Source organism: Chiloscyllium punctatum, chromosome 42, assembly GCF_047496795.1.
Source record: "Chiloscyllium punctatum isolate Juve2018m chromosome 42, sChiPun1.3, whole genome shotgun sequence".
NCBI lineage: Eukaryota > Metazoa > Chordata > Chondrichthyes > Orectolobiformes > Hemiscylliidae > Chiloscyllium > Chiloscyllium punctatum.
The window spans coordinates 47860214-47876134 of NC_092780.1; the positions used below are offsets into that span (position 1 = coordinate 47860214).

Sequence of the window (15921 nt, forward strand, 5' to 3'; positions counted from 1 at the left end):
CCCTTGGATTCTGTCTGACCAGCTGTGCTTTTCCAGCACCATCTTGATGCTAAGCATAGAAACCAACTCAACTTGTCCATACTGACCAGATATCCTGATGAGTTTTTGAGGAGACTTGTAGCTCAGGTTGAGGTTCTGGATGTAGGTTTGCTCACTGAGCCTTCCAGATATCCTAATCTTTGCCAACTTTTGACCCACATCCTTTTAAACCCTTCCTATTCATGTAGCCACCCAGATATCTTGTAATTGTTTTAACTGTCCCAGCATCCACTGTTTTCTTTGGCAGATCGTTCCATCCACGCACCATCCTCTGTGTGAAGAAGTTGCCCTTCAGTCCCACTCAATTTAAACCTACGCTCTCTAGTTTTCTCTCTGTATTCTCTCTGGACAGGTCTGTTCTGCCAAGTGCCTCCAGAAGCTCAATGATTCGATTGAAGCACGTCAACTACCCGACGAAGAGTTCCACCTCGTTCCAGGAGAAGCTGGATTTCTCCCTGTCTGATGCCCTCAACGCTGAGTTCAAGGAAACGCGGACCAATGAGAAGTTTGAGATGATGGAACTAAACGACCGCTTTGCCAGCTATATCGAAAAGGTTCGCTTCCTGGAGAACCAAAACAAGGTCCTAGCCACTGAGCTCAGCCAGATCAAGGGGAAGGAGCCCAGCAGGTTGGGGGATATGTACCTGGATGAGATCAGGGATTTGCGCCAGCAGATGGACCAGCTGAACAGTGCCAGAGCCCGCCTGGAGATCGAGAGAGACAATCTCCTGGAGGACCACAGCAACCTGAAACAGAGGTACGTTGCTCCCAGATATGTGCTCCAATTCCACCCTCTGCACTTCCCCCCTAGTGTCCCTCCCTGAGGTCAGTACCTCAGTTGGGCAGGTCGCCCAGCTGTCTGAGAGTAGGGCAGGGTCCGTATTTGACCCACTGGTTGCGCTCACTGGTGAATCAGCAGAAGATGACGATGAAAGCGAGCCGCGTTGGTCAAACCATCCAGGAATAGAACAGGCCATTTCACTTATCATCTCTTTAAATTCGTTTCACTCAGCTGCCTTATCGCCATACTCTGATAATTCCACCGCTTTTACATTTTTATCCAGTTCCCCTCTTGACATTCCCTCTCAGCTAATGACTCCAGATCACAACTGCATCATCAACTATTCCTCATCTTTCCTCTGGTTCTTTTTGCAAATTATTTTAAATTTGTGCCCTTTGTTTGCCAAACCCTCCCACCACAGGAAGCAGCTTATCCCTAATGACTTTGCATTTGTTTTGAATGCTTCTCGAAAGTTGCCCCCTCCATTCCCCGGGCGAATACAAGGATCATTTTCTCTTGTTATCCTTTTCAAGGTTGGGCATTGCTGTGGGGGAGGTGGGTGCACACCAGCTCAATTGCCTCTCCTGTCCAACATCAAGAGTGCCACACATGTACTGGCACCGAATCACTCAAGTTCAGTGTTCCATCTGAAGTTAGCTGGTAATCCCACCGAGTCCCCTGGAGATGGGCAGCAATGAGGAATCACCAGACCCCTTCTGTTTTGGTGCTTTGAACATCTCTCAACATTACCACGTCCTCTACGTCCACCAAAGCATCTGGAGAACAGGTTTCTAGAACCTGCAGTGATCCTGTTCTCTCCCCTTTGGCTGAACAAGGTGTGGTTCAAAGCTGAAACAGTGTGTAAAGGATGTTTAAACAGCTCGGTTGGGGACATAGGGTGTTAGAGAATGAATTTACATCTCTGGAGCCAGCTCTACAGAGTCTGTAGGAAATGCATTTGTTGCTGTTGATCCAGTTCCTAGTGGATCTGCCACAACAGATTAAAATGATCCCTATTCAACAACAATGGCCCAACTCATTTTGACTAATGTTAGATAGAAGCATAGAAAATAGGAACAGGAAAAGGCCATTTCAGCCCCTTGAACTGACGTTGTCATTGAATATGATCATGGGTGATCACCCAAGTCAGTATCCTATTCCTGTTTCGCCTCATTCCCTTTATCACTTAGTCCTCGTAACTCCATCTAATTCCTTCTTACAAACATTCCATTTTGATCTGAACTCCTGCCTCGAGTAGCAAATTCAACAGGATTCCCACTCTCCATGGGTGAAGAAATTACCCCTCAGTCCTAAATAGCTGGCCCCGTGTCGTTAATCTGGGGTCCCAGTGATCAGGAATATCCTTCCAGTCCTTGTCCTATTCACTTCTGTTCGGATTTTATAGGTTGTTGTTAGAAACACATCATTCTTCTCCACTCTAGTGAATATAGCTGTAACTGATCCAGCCTCTCTTCATATATCAGTCGTGCGATCCCAGGTTCAGTCTGGTAAACCTGTCCCTCCAATAACGTTGTTACATCTGCAAACTTAGTAGCAGTGCCCCTTAGTTCCTTCATCCAAGTCATTAATGTATAATGTGAATAGTTTCAATCCTAACACTGACCCGTGTGGAGCTCCACTAGTCACCAGCTGTCATCCTGAAAGCCCCCTTTATCCCTACTCCCTACCTTCTGCCAGTCAGACAATCCCCTATCAATGCCAGTACCTAATCCCGAACACCATGGACTCTTATCTTATTTAGCAGCCTCCTGTGTGGCACCTTGTCAAAGGACTTCAGAAATCCAAATAGATCACATCCACTGGCTCTCTTTAGTCTAACTTGCTCAATACCTTATCGCAGTATTTGAACAGGTTTGTCAGGCACGATCTTCTCCTGTCAAAGCCAGGCTGACTCTGTCCTATTTTACTGTGCATTTCCAAGCACTCCACAATCTCATCCCTAATAAGGGATTCTAAAACCTTACCAATGACCGATGCCAGGTGAACCAGCCTATAGTTTCCTGTCTTCTACCTCCCTCTCTTCTTAAACAAGGGAGACCGAAACTCCATGCAGTGTTCAGGTGTGGTCTCACCAAGACGCGATGTAATTGCAGCTAGATATCCCTGCTCCTGTACTCGAACCCTCTCACTCTGAAGGCTCACCCACCATTTCGCCTTCTTCACCACCTGCTGCACCTGCACGTTTGCCTACTGTGACTGGTGTAGCAGGACACTTCCCCCTTTCCCAATCTGTCGCCATTCTGAGAATAATCTGCCCTCACATTTATCCACATGATACTGTGTCTGCATTTGCCACTCACTCAGCTTGTCCAAGTCACACCGAACTATCTGCATCCTCCTCACAGCTCACCCTTCGACCCAGCACCAAGTAAACTGCAAATATGCAGATTTTACATTTAGCTCCCTCATCTAAATCATGAATATAGATCATGAACAGTGGGGTCCAAACACTGGTCCTTGTCTGCTCAACTGGATTCTGACTGTCATTGAGAAAATGATTCACATACGCTTTGTTTCCTGTCTGTCAATCAGTTCTCTGGGACACACACGCCAACCACTTCAACGCTCCCTCCCACTGCCCCAAGGACATGCAAGTCCTGGGCCTCCTCCACCACCAATTCCAAACCACCCGATGCCTGGAGGAAGAACATCTCATCTTCCACCTTGGGACCCATCAACCGCACGGCATCAACATCGACTTTACCAGTTTCCAAATACCCCATCCCCGCCCCCCTCCTCATCCCAGGTTCAACCCTCTAATGCAGCACCACCATCTTGACCTGTCCATCTTCCTTCCCACCTATCTGCTTCACTCCCCCCACCTACATCCACCTATCACCTACCTTCCCCCCAGCCTCACTCCCACTCCCATATTTATCTCTCAGCCCTCCACATTCCTGCTACAAGGGCTTTTGCCCGAAACGTTGATTCTCCTGCTCCTCGGGTGCTGCCCGACCTGCTGCACTTTTCCAGCACCACATCTTTTTGACTCCAGTTACAGTTCTCTGTACTGTTTGCCAGTACACTACACCCGATTGAACTGGGCTTGAATTTTATGTGGAATCTTATCGAAAGGGTTCTGAAAGTCCAAGTAAGCCACACTGATTGGCTACCACCTTACCAATTTTGCAGCTTACATCGTCTGAAAATTTCACTGGATATATCACCTTTTGTAAATCCATGCTGATTCTATTCAATCCTCTCCCTATTTTCCATATAACCTGGTGTTGTGTGATTTTTAACTTTGAGGAGAAAGTGAGGACTGGCAGATGCTGGAGTATCAGAGCTGAAAAATGTGTTGCTGGAAAAGCGCAGCAGGTCAGGCAGCATCCGAGGAGCAGGAGAATCGACGTTTCGGGTATAAGGAATTTCTTCTTCAGGAAACCACCTGAAGAAGGGCTCATGCCCGAAACGTCAATTCTCCTGCTCCTTGGATGCTGCCTGACCTGCTGCGCTTTTCCAGCAACACATTTTCAGCTCTGATTTTTAACTTTGTCCAGCCCAGTCCAACACCAGCATCTCCAAATCATGACTATTTTCCACGTCCTCTGCTATTAAGTCTTTTTTAATGGTCTCTGGCATTTTCCTGACTACTGATGTCAGGCTAACCAGCCTGTAATGTCCTTTTCTCTCTATCTCCTTTTTTTAAATAGTGGGGTTACATTAGCTACCAATCCCCAGGAAATATTTCAGAGTCTATAAAATCTTGGAAAGACGGTGACCAATGATCCACTATTTCTACAGCCACTTCCAAAAACTCTCTTGGATGTAGACTACTAGGCCCTGGGGATTTATAGGTCTTTAATCTCATCAATTTCCCAAATACCATTTCCCTTCTAATACTGGTTTACTTCAGTGCATCCCTCTCAGTCGACTTTGGTTCTGTCTTCATCAAGAATAACATTCCAAAATGATGGGAAACACAAAGTCTGTATTTCATTGGTCTGTTCCCCATTGTAAGTTCCCCTACTTGTGACGATATTTCTCTTCCTGAATCTTTTTCTTTTTGAATACCTTTACAATCCGATCTCCATATACTTTCTTCTACTGTATATTCCTCCTTTTAATCAATCCCTTTACCTTCCTTTGTTGAATTCTATGCTGGTGTCAATCCTCTGACCAGCTGCTTTATTTCTATTCCTGTCCTTTCCTTGGATCTAATGCTATCCTGAATTTCCCTTGTTAGCCGTGGTCAGATCACCCTTCCCGTTTTATTTCTGTGTCAGACAGGAATCAAGGGTTGTTGAAGTTCTCCGTGTTCTCTTTTAGCTGTTTGCCATTGCCTATCCACCATCATCCCTTTGAGTAACGTCCCCAATTTATCACAATCAGCTTGAGTCTCATGCCATAACAGTTTCCGTTTTAGATTCAGGACCCTAATCTCAAAGTCGACTATATCACTCTCCAGCTTAATGAAGAATTTTTATCATATTATGATCACTCTTCCCAAGGGGCCTAACACAGCTGGATTGACAATTATCCCTTCCTCATTACACAATACCCGATGTAGAATATTCTGTTCTCTCATTGAGTCCTCAACGCATTGATCCAAAAACCATCCCGGACAAACTCCAGGAATTCCTCCTCAATGACATTATTAATAACTTGATTTGCCAAATCTATATGCGGATCAAAATGAGCCCATAGACCTCGATTGTTTGTATCTCTAGTTACCTTTTAATGCTTTCCTCAACATTACTGTTGTAGTTTGGTGATCTTTTCATAATTCCCTATGGTCTTCTTGTTTTTGCCCTTGTTTCTCCCTTCTGCCTCCCTGTTGAGGTTCACATCCCCTTCCAGTTTTGAGTGTAAGCCCTCTCCAATTGCACCAGCAAATGCTCCCCCTGGGACATCAGTCCCGGTCTTGCTCAGGTACATCTTGTCCAGTTTGCACTGGTCCTTCCTTCCCCCAGAACTGACCGCAATATCCCAGAAAACTAAAGCCCTCTCTCCCACGCCATCTCCCCAGCCAAATATTCATCTGATATACCCTGCTGTTCCTGCTATCACTGGCACATGGCACTTGTAGCGATTATTACCTTTTGAGGTCCTACTTTTCAACTTGGTTCCTAACTCCCTATACTCTGGTTTGAGGACCTCACCACTTCCTTCATGCTGCTTCACTGTTCTCCCTCTCTTTCCAGAATGTTCTTTCACCACTCTGAGGCATCCCTGACCCAATCACCAACCAGGCAATATGCCTTCCTAGAGTCTTATTTGCACCCACAGAAAGATTTATTTCCCTTACATTTCATTATTAACATAACTTTCCCACACTTACCTTTCCTCTCCCGTGAGGCAGAGCCAATTATGTGGCTGCTGCTACTTTTCCTCCAAGATTAATTGATTGACTGTTGTCACATGTACCGAGATACAGTGAAAAGTGTTGTTTTGCGTGCTACACTGGCAGATCATACCATACAAAGTACACCAGGATAATGGAACAGAGTGCAGAATGCAGTGTTACAGCCACAGAGAAGGTTCAGAGAGTCAGATCAAAGTTACTATGTGAGAGTTCCATTCACTGTCTGATAATAACGGGGAAGAAGCTGTTCTTGAATCTATTCGTACAGGTATTCAAACTTTTATATCTTCTGCCTGATGGAAGCGAGTATAACGGGGTGGGAGGGGTCTTTGATTATCTTGGTCGCTTTCTCAAGGCAGGAGGATGTGTAGATGGAGTGAATTGGTGGAAGGCTGGTTTGTGTGATGGACTAAGCTGTGATCACAACTCTCTGAAAAGCAGTTGCCATACCACACTGTGATGCAGCCAGACTGGATGCTTTCTATGGTGCAACTATAAAAATTGGTAAGAGTCCTTGCAGCTTTGTCAAATTCCTTTCATCCCCTGAGGAAGTAGAGGTTTTGCTGTGCTTTCTTGACCACTGCGTCGATGTGGGTGGACTAGGACAGATTGTTCATGATTCCCTCCGATAGTATCAAAGGAATAGCTACAGGGGACTGCTGTCGTGTATTTGTAGTTCCTTTACTCTGCACAGTTGTCACTCACTCGTCCCTTGCATGAGAAGTCTAAGCCTGTAGAGTGTTACACCATTAGCAGCTGCTACAGTTAGTCCTGTAATGTGTCACTGAGACCATTATAGAAAGAGCTGTCCACTAATTCTGGCTGTGTTGATCTAGGATTGCAAGGTTCTCAGACTTGGGGCCCATGGTGGAATGGTGGTGGGGGCTTGGGGGGGAAGAGTTGACTGTGATTGCTCTTTTCGCATTCCACCTGATCCAGGTACAAACTTGTCTGAATGCTTCTTTCCATCGTCACCAGCTGGCAATCATAGATTCCCTACAGTGTGAAAACAGGCGATTCGGCCCAACAAGTCCACACAAACCCACTGAAGAATATCCCACCCAGACCCCATTTCCCCTGATGAATGCACCAAACCTACACATCCCTGAACACTACGGGCAATTTAGCATGGCCAATTCACTTGACCTGCACATCATTGGACTATGGGAGGAGACCAAAGCAAAACCATGCAGACACTGGGAAAATGTGCAAACTCTACACAGTCAGCAGAGGCTGGGATCGAACCCGGGTCCCCAGTGCTGTGAGGCAGCAGTGCTAACCACTCAGCCACCATGCCCTACACCCCACTCAGGCAGGGAGAAGAGGGCTGCAGCCTTCTGGCAATGAGACTTGTGGCCAGACCTCAGAGCAGCTCTTTCAGGGTGGCCAAACCAAAATGGCAGGTTGGCTTTAGACTGTAAGGCATTGTGCTGCCTGAAGCAGCAAAACAACACAATATCTCCGAGCTTGCTGCATATTCGATGCTGGGCGACCCACTGAATTCACTGCATTTTCTTCCATTCCAAGTTTTGTACTGGGAGGTTTTTTATTTTTTATTTAGCCATGATTCTCTGAGCCAAGCCCGTGTTGTCCACCCCAAGCTCTGCCCTTTGCTGCTTCGGACACAGCCTGGAAGCAACAAAACCTGCTGCCATTCACCCTAACCCTGTCCAAGGAAGGAAGCGTCAAGCTTTCACATCAGTGATTTGGATGGACACCTCACGTACCAGGTGAACACAAATATGGGTAAAAACAGCCTGCCTGAGCACCACATTTGCTGCACATTGAGGCCCAATACCCTGCAGCGGGTAATTCTGAAGACGACTTTGACTGGAAGCTTAGGTTTGAACAAAGTGGTCAGCATACTGTCCACTGTGGGTAAGACAGCTCACTCACAGTCAATATACTGTCCACTGTGGGTCAGACAGCCCACTCACAGTCAATATACTGTCCACTCTGGGTCAGACAGCTCACTCACACTCAATATACTGTCCACGGTGGGTCACACAGCTCACTCACAGTCAATATACTGTCCACTGTGGGTCAGACAGCTCACTCACAGTCAATATACTGTCCACTGTGGGTCAGACAGCTCACTTACAGTCAATAGACTGTCCACTGTGGGTTAGACAGCTCATTTACAGTCAATATACTGTCCACTGTGGGTCAGACAGCTCACTCACAGTCAATATACTGTCCACTCTGGGTCAGACAGCTCACTCACACTCAATATACTGTCCACGGTGGGTCACACAGCTCACTCACAGTCAATATACTGTCCACTGTGGGTCAGACAGCTCACTCACAGTCAATATACTGTCCACTGTGGGTCAGACAGCTCACTCACAGTCAATATACTGTCTACTGTGGGTCAGACAGCTCACTCACAGTCAATATACTGTCCACTGTGGGTCAGACATCTCACTCACACTCAATATACTGTCCACTGTGGGTCAGACAGCGCACTCACAGTCAATATACTGTCCACTGTGGGTCAGACAGCTCACTTACAGTCAATAGACTGTCCACTGTCGGTCAGACAGCTCATTTACAGTCAATATACTGTCCACTGTGGGTCAGACATCTCACTCACACTCAATATACTGTCCACTGTGGGTCAGACAGCGCACTCACAGTCAATATACTGTCCACTGTGGGTCAGACAGCTCACTTACAGTCAATAGACTGTCCACTGTCGGTCAGACAGCTCATTTACAGTCAATATACTGTCCACTGTGGGTCAGACAGCTCACTCACAGTCAATATACTGTCCACCGTGGGTCAGACAGCTCACCTACAGTCAATATAGTGCTTGCCTGTGGGCTGCTCTGATCGTATAGTGGTTAGTACGCTGCGTTGTGGCTACAGCAGCCTCGGCTCGAATCCGAGTCACGGCAGTAATTGCGCTGTCTGCCCCAGTTTGCTTTTCGCAGCAGAGAGCGGCGGGAGCTGGGCGGAAGTTCAGATGGAGCGCAAAGCCGGTCAGGAAGGTAAGTGATTGCTATTAGAGTGGGTGTGTTTAAAACCCCAGGTCCTACAAGGTAGGGTCTCCCTCCCTCCCTCCTCGTCTAACCTAAATTAAGAGTCCACAGACTTGCTGCAAAAAGAGGGTCTAAGGAAGTTTGGATCGAAGAGAGAGGCTTCAGCTCAGGAGTCTTTGACAAGGAGGTTGAGTGAAGTGATTACGTCACAGTTGAAGAGGGTGTAGACATGACTGCCCAGCTGGCTCAGTGCGCTACGTGCTCGATGTGGGAGGTCAATGACTCTGGTGTGTCTGGCTCGTATAAGTGTGGAAAGTGTGTGCCCGTTCAGCTATTGACCGAGCATATTGCAGCACTGATGAAAGAACTCGAGGACCTTAGGCTCATCTGAGAGAACGAGATCTTTCTGGACAAGACCTTCAGTGAGGTTATTACACCAATCGTACCAGAAGAGAGCAGACGATGAGGAAGGCAGAGAGGAGACAGGTGCAAGAGACCCCGGGAGAAGTACCTGCCAGGAGCAAGTTGAAGCTTTTGGAAACAGTAGAGACTGATGACACTGCCAGTTCACAAGGCGGCCAGGTCTGTCAATCAAAAGTTGGCGCAGAGGCAGAGCGGAAGAGTCGGACATCGCACAGAGCAGTGGTAATAGGGGACTCCATCGTGAGAGGAACTGACCGGGGTTTTTGTGGCAGCAGACGGGTCTTAAGGATGGTGTGTTGCCTTCCTGGTGCCAGGGTGAAAGACATCGCGGACAGAGTGCAGGAAATCCTCAAGGACGAGGGTGAAGAGCCAGAGGTGGTGGTACATGTTGGCACTAATGATGTCGGGAAGAAGAGGAGGAACATACTACAGCGGGACTTCGGAGAACTAGGAAGAAGGATGAAAAACAGGACGTCCCAGGTGGTTATCTCCAGTTTGTTTCCAGTTCCTCGGGCTAGTGTGGCCAGAAACAGGGAGATAATGGACTTGAACGTGTGGTTGGGGAACTGGTGCAGGAAGCAAGGATTTAACTTCTTGGATCACTGGGGTATGTTTTGTGGTAAGCATAAATTCTACAAAAGAGACAGTTTGCACCTTAATAGGTTAGGGACCAGCATTCTGGCAGGCAGGTTTACTACTACAACACAGCTACATTTAAACTAAGTAGCGGGGGGGAGGGGACAAACTGGATGTTTAAAAAGGAAATTGAAGGGAAAGTTAGAACAAGAGAAGTCAAGAAAGACAACTATCAATGAGGCAGAGAACTTGGAAAGGGATCATGCTGTAAGCTTGAGTGAAATAGGGGTTGATGGGAAGGGTCGGGGCAGTAACAAATTAAAAATACTACACATGAATGCACGAAGCATTAGAAATAAGATGGATGAGCTTGAGGCTCTTTTGGAAATTGGCAGATACGATATTGTGGGGATAACTGAGACGTGGCTTCATGGGGACAGGGCCTGGGAAATGAATATTCAAGGCTACACGTGCTATCGTAAGGACAGACTGACAGGCAGATGGGGTGGGGTGGCCTTGTTGGTAAGGGAGGATATTCAGTCCCTTGTGCGGGGGGACCGAGAGTCAGGGGATGCAGAGTCAGTGTGGATAGAGCTGCGAAATACTAAGGGTAAAAAGACCCTCTTGGGAGTCATCTACAGGCCCCCAAACAGTAGTCTGGATGTCGGATGTAAGTTGAATCAGGAGCTGAAATTGGCCTGTCGCAAAGATGTTGCTACAGTTGTTATGGGGGATTTCAACATGCAGAAGACTGGGAGAATCAGGATGGTATTGGACCTCAAGAAAGAGACTTTGTGGAGTGACTCAGAGATGGATTCTTAGAACAGCTGGTGCTGGAGCCGACCAGGGAGAAGGCAATTCTGGATCTGGTATTGTGTAACGAACCAGAATTGGTCAGAGACCTCGAAGTGAAGGAGCCATTGGGAAGTAGTGACCATAATACATTAAGCTTCAATTTGCAATTTGAGAGGGAGAGGGTACAGTCGGAAGTGACAGTACTTCTGTTGAATAAAGGGAACCATGGAGCTATGAGGGAGGAGCTGGCCAAAGTTCAATGGTGCAATACCTTAGCAGGGAAGACCGTGGAGGAACAATGGCAGATATTTCTTTGTATAATGCAGAAGATGCAGGATCAGTTCATTCCTAAAAGGAAGAAAGATCCTAGGAGGAGGCATGGGCGGCCGTGGCTGACGAGGGAAGTTAAGAAACATATAAAGGTAAAAGAGAAAAAGTATAACATAGCAAAGATAAGTGGGAAAACTGAGGACTGGGAAGCTTTTAAAGAGCAACAGAGGATTACTAAGAAGGAAATATGCAGAGGAAAAATGAGGTACGAAGGTAAACTGGCCAACAATATAAAGGAGGATAGTAAAAGCTTTTTTAGGTATGTGCAAAGCAAAAAAATGATTAGGACTAAAATTGGGCCCTTGAAGACAGAAACAGGGGAATATATTATGGGGAACAAAGAAATGGCAGAAGAATTGAATTGGTACTTCTGATCTGTGTTCACTGGGGAAGACACAAGCAATCTCCCTGAGGTAACAGTGGCTGAAGGATCTGAACTTAAGGGAATTTATATTTGCCAGGATTTGGTGTTGGAGAGACTGTTAGGTCTGAAGGTTGATAAGTCCCCGGGGCCTGATGGACTACATCCCAGGGTACTGAAGGGGGTGGCTCGGGAAATCGTGGATGCGCTGGTGATTATTTTCCAGAGTTCGATAGATTCAGGGTCGGTTCCTGAGGATTAGAGGGTGGCTAATGTTATACCACTTTTTAGGAAAGGTGGGAGAGAGAAAGCAGGAAATTATAGACCAGTTAGTCTGACCTCAGTGGTGGGAAAGATGCTGGAGTCTATTATAAAGGATGAAATTACAGCACATCTGGATAATAGTAACAGGATAGGACAGAGTCAGCATGGATTTATGAAGGGGAAATCATGCTTGACTAATCTTCTTGAATTTTTTGAGGATGTAACTCTGAAGATGGACGAGGGAGATCCAGTAGATGTAGTGTACCTGGACTTTCAGAAAGCTTTTGATAAAGTCCCACACAAGAGGTTAGTGAGTAAAATTAGGGCGCATGGTATTGGGGGAAAAGTACTAGATTGGATTGAAAATTGGTTGGCTGATAGGAAACAAAGGGTAGTGATAAACGGCTCCATTTCGGAATGGCAGGCAGTGACCAGTGGGGTACTGCAGGGATCCATGCTGGGACCGCAGCTTTTTACAATATATGTAAATGATATAGAAGATGGTATCAGCAATAACATTAGCAAATTTGCTAATGATACAAAGCTGGGTGGCAGGGTGAAATGTGATGAGGATGTTAGGAGATTACAGGGTGACCTGGACAAGTTAGGTGAGTGGGCAGATGCGGTTTAATGTGGATAAATGTCTGGTTATCCACTTTGGTGGCAAGAACAGGAAGGCAGATTACTACCTCAATGGTATCAAATTAGGTAAAGGGGCTGTTCAGAGAGATCTGGGTGTTCTTGTCCACCAGTCAATGAAGGCAAGCATGCAGGTACAGCAGGTCGTGAAGAAGGCTAATAGCACGCTGGCCTTCATAACAAGAGGGATTGAGTATAGAAGCAAAGAGGTGCTTCTGCAGCTGTACAGGGCCCTGGTGAGACCACACCTGGAGTACTGTGTACAGTTCTGGTCTCCAAATGTGAGGAAAGACACTCTGGCTATTGAGGGAGTGCAGCGTAGGTTCACGAGGTCAATTCCTGGAATGGCAGGATTAACTTACACTGAAAGACTGAAGCGACTGGGCTTGTATACCCTTGAGTTTAGAAGACTGAGAGGGGATCTGATTGAGACATATAAGATTATTAAAGGATTGGACACTGGCAGCAGGAAACATGTTTCCGCTGATGGGTGAGTGCCGGACACAGCTTAAAAATACAGGGTAGACCATTTAGGACAGAGATGAGGAGAAACTTCTTCACCCAGAGAGTGGTGGCTGTGTGAAATGCTCTGCCCCAGAGGGCAGTGGAGGCCCAGTCTCTGGATTCATTTAAGAAAGAGTTGGATAGAGCTCTTAAAGATAGTGGAGTCAAGGGTTATGGAGATAAGGCTGGAACAGGATACTGATTAAGGATGATCAACATGATTATATTGAATGGTGGTGCAGGCTCAAAGGGCAGAATGGCCTACTCCTGTACCTATTGTCTATTGTCTATTGTCTATTGTCTATATACTGTGGGTCAGACTGCTCACTCACAGTCAATATACTGTCCACTGTGGGTCAGACAGCTCACTTACACTCAATATACTGTCCATTGTGGGTCAGACAGCTCACTTACAGTCAATATACTGTCCACGGTGGGTCAGACAGCTCACTTACAGTCAATATACTGTCCACGGTGGGTCAGATAGCTCACTCACAGTCAACATACTGTCCACTGTGGGTCAGATGGCTCACTCACAGTCAATATACTGTCCACTGTGGGTCACACAGCTCAGTTACAGTCAATATACTGTCCACTGTGGGTCAGACAGCCCACTCACAGTCAATATACTGTCCACGGTGGGTCACACAGTTCACTCACAGTCAATATACTATCCACTGTGGGTCACACAGCTCACTCACAGTCAATATACTGTCCACTGTGGGTCAGACAGCTCACTCACAGTCAATATACTGTCCACTGTGGGTCAGACAGCTCAGTTACAGTCAATATACTGTCCACTGTGGGTCAGATAGCTCATTCACACTCAATATACTGTCCACTGTGGGTCAGACAGATCGGTTACACTCAATATACTGTCCACTGTGGGTCAGACAGCTCCATCACAGTCAATATACTGTCCACTGTAGGTCAGACAGCTCACTCACACGCAATATACTGTCCACTGTGGGTCAGACAGCTAACTCGCAGTCAATATAATGTCCACTGTGGGTCAGTTACACACTCGCAGTCAATGTACTGTCCACTGTGGGTCAGACAGCTCACTCACAGTCAATATAATGTCCACTGTGGGTCAGTTACACACTCGCAGTCAATATACTGTCCACTGTGGGTCAGACAGCTCACTCACAGTCAATATACTGTCCACTGTGGGTCTGACAGCGTACTCACAGTCAACATACTGTCCACGGTGGGTCACACAGCTCACTCACAGGCAATATACTGTCCACGGTGGGTCACACAGCTCACTCAGAGTCAATATACTGTCCACTGTGGGTCAGACAGCTCACTTACACTCAAAATACTGTCCACTGTGGGTCAGACAGCTCAATTACAGTCAATATACTGTCCACTGTGGGTCAGACAGCTCACTCGCAGTCAATATAATGTCCACTGTGGGTCAGTTACACACTCGCAGTCAATATACTATCCACTGTGGGTCAGACAGCTCAATTGCAGTCAATATACTGTCCACTGTGGGTCAGACAGCTCACTCGCAGTCAATATAATGTCCACTGTGGGTCAGTTACACACTTGCAGTCAATATACTGTCCACTATGGGTCAGACAGCTCAATTACAGTCAATATACTGTCCACTGTGGGTCAGACAGCTCCCTCACAGTCAATATACTGTCCACTGTGGGTCAGACAGCTCCCTCACAGTCAATATACTGTCCACTGTGGGTCAGACAGCCCACTCACAGTCAATATACTGTCCACTGTGGGTCAGACAGCTCACGTACACTCAATATACTATCCACTGTGGGTCAGACAGCTCACTCACAGTCAATATACTGTCCACTGTCTGTCAGACAGCTCACTCACAGTCAATATACTATCCACTGTGGGTCAGACAGCTCACTCACAGTCAATATACTGTCCACTGTCTGTCAGACAGCTCACTCACAGTCAATATACTGTCCACTGTGGGTCAGACAGCTGAATTACAGTCAATATACTGTTCACTTTGGGTCAGACAGCTCCCTCACAGTCAATATACTGTCCACTGTGGGTCAGACAGCTCACTCACACTCAATATACTGTCCACTCTGGGTCAGTTACACACTCGCAGTCAACATACTGTCCACTGTGGGTCAGACAGCTCACTTACTGTCAATATACTGTCCACTTTGGTCAGACAGCTCAATTACAGTCAATATACTGTTCACTGTGGGTCAGACAGCTCACTTACTGTCAATATACTGTCCACTGTGGGTCAGACAGCTCACTCACAGTCAATATACTGTCCACTGTGGGTCAGACAGCTCACGTAGAGTCAATATACTGTCCATTGTGGGTCAGACAGCTCACTCACACTCAATATACTGTCCACTGTGGGACAGACAGCTCACTCACACTCAATATACTGTCCATTGTGGGTCAGACAGCTCACTTACAGTCAATATACTGTCCACTGTGGGTCAGATAGCTCACTCACACTCAATATACTGTCCACGGTGGGTCAGACAGCTCAGTTACAGTCAATATACTGTCCACTGTGGGTCAGACAGCTCCCTCACAGTCAATATACTGTCCACTGTGGGTCAGATAGCTCATTCACACTCAATATACTGTCCACTGTAGGTCAGACAGATCAGTTACACTCAATATAATGTCCACTGTGGGTCAGACAGCTCATTCACACTCAATATCCTGTCCACTCTGGGTCAGACAGCGCACTCACAGTCAATATACTGTCCACTGTGTGTCAGACAGCGCACTCACAGTCAATATACTGTCCACTGTGGGTCAGACAGCTCACTCACAGTCAATATACTGTCCACTGTGGGTCAGACAGCTAACTTGCAGTCAATATAATGTCCACTGTGGGTCAGACAGCTCACTCACAGTCAATATACTGTCCACTGTGGGTCAGACAGCT

The 15921-nt window shown here is 46.7% G+C and overlaps 1 protein-coding gene across 1 annotated transcript in view; it reads left to right on the plus strand.

Annotated features, from left to right (window-relative positions):
- Window positions 1-15921, plus strand: part of gfap (glial fibrillary acidic protein) — an 86604-nt gene that overhangs the window by 26785 nt on the left and 43898 nt on the right. Inside the window, exon 2 of the mRNA XM_072561923.1 lies at window positions 392-796. Within this exon, the coding sequence (XP_072418024.1) occupies window positions 392-796 (405 nt within the window). The remainder of the gene's footprint in view (window positions 1-391; window positions 797-15921) is intronic.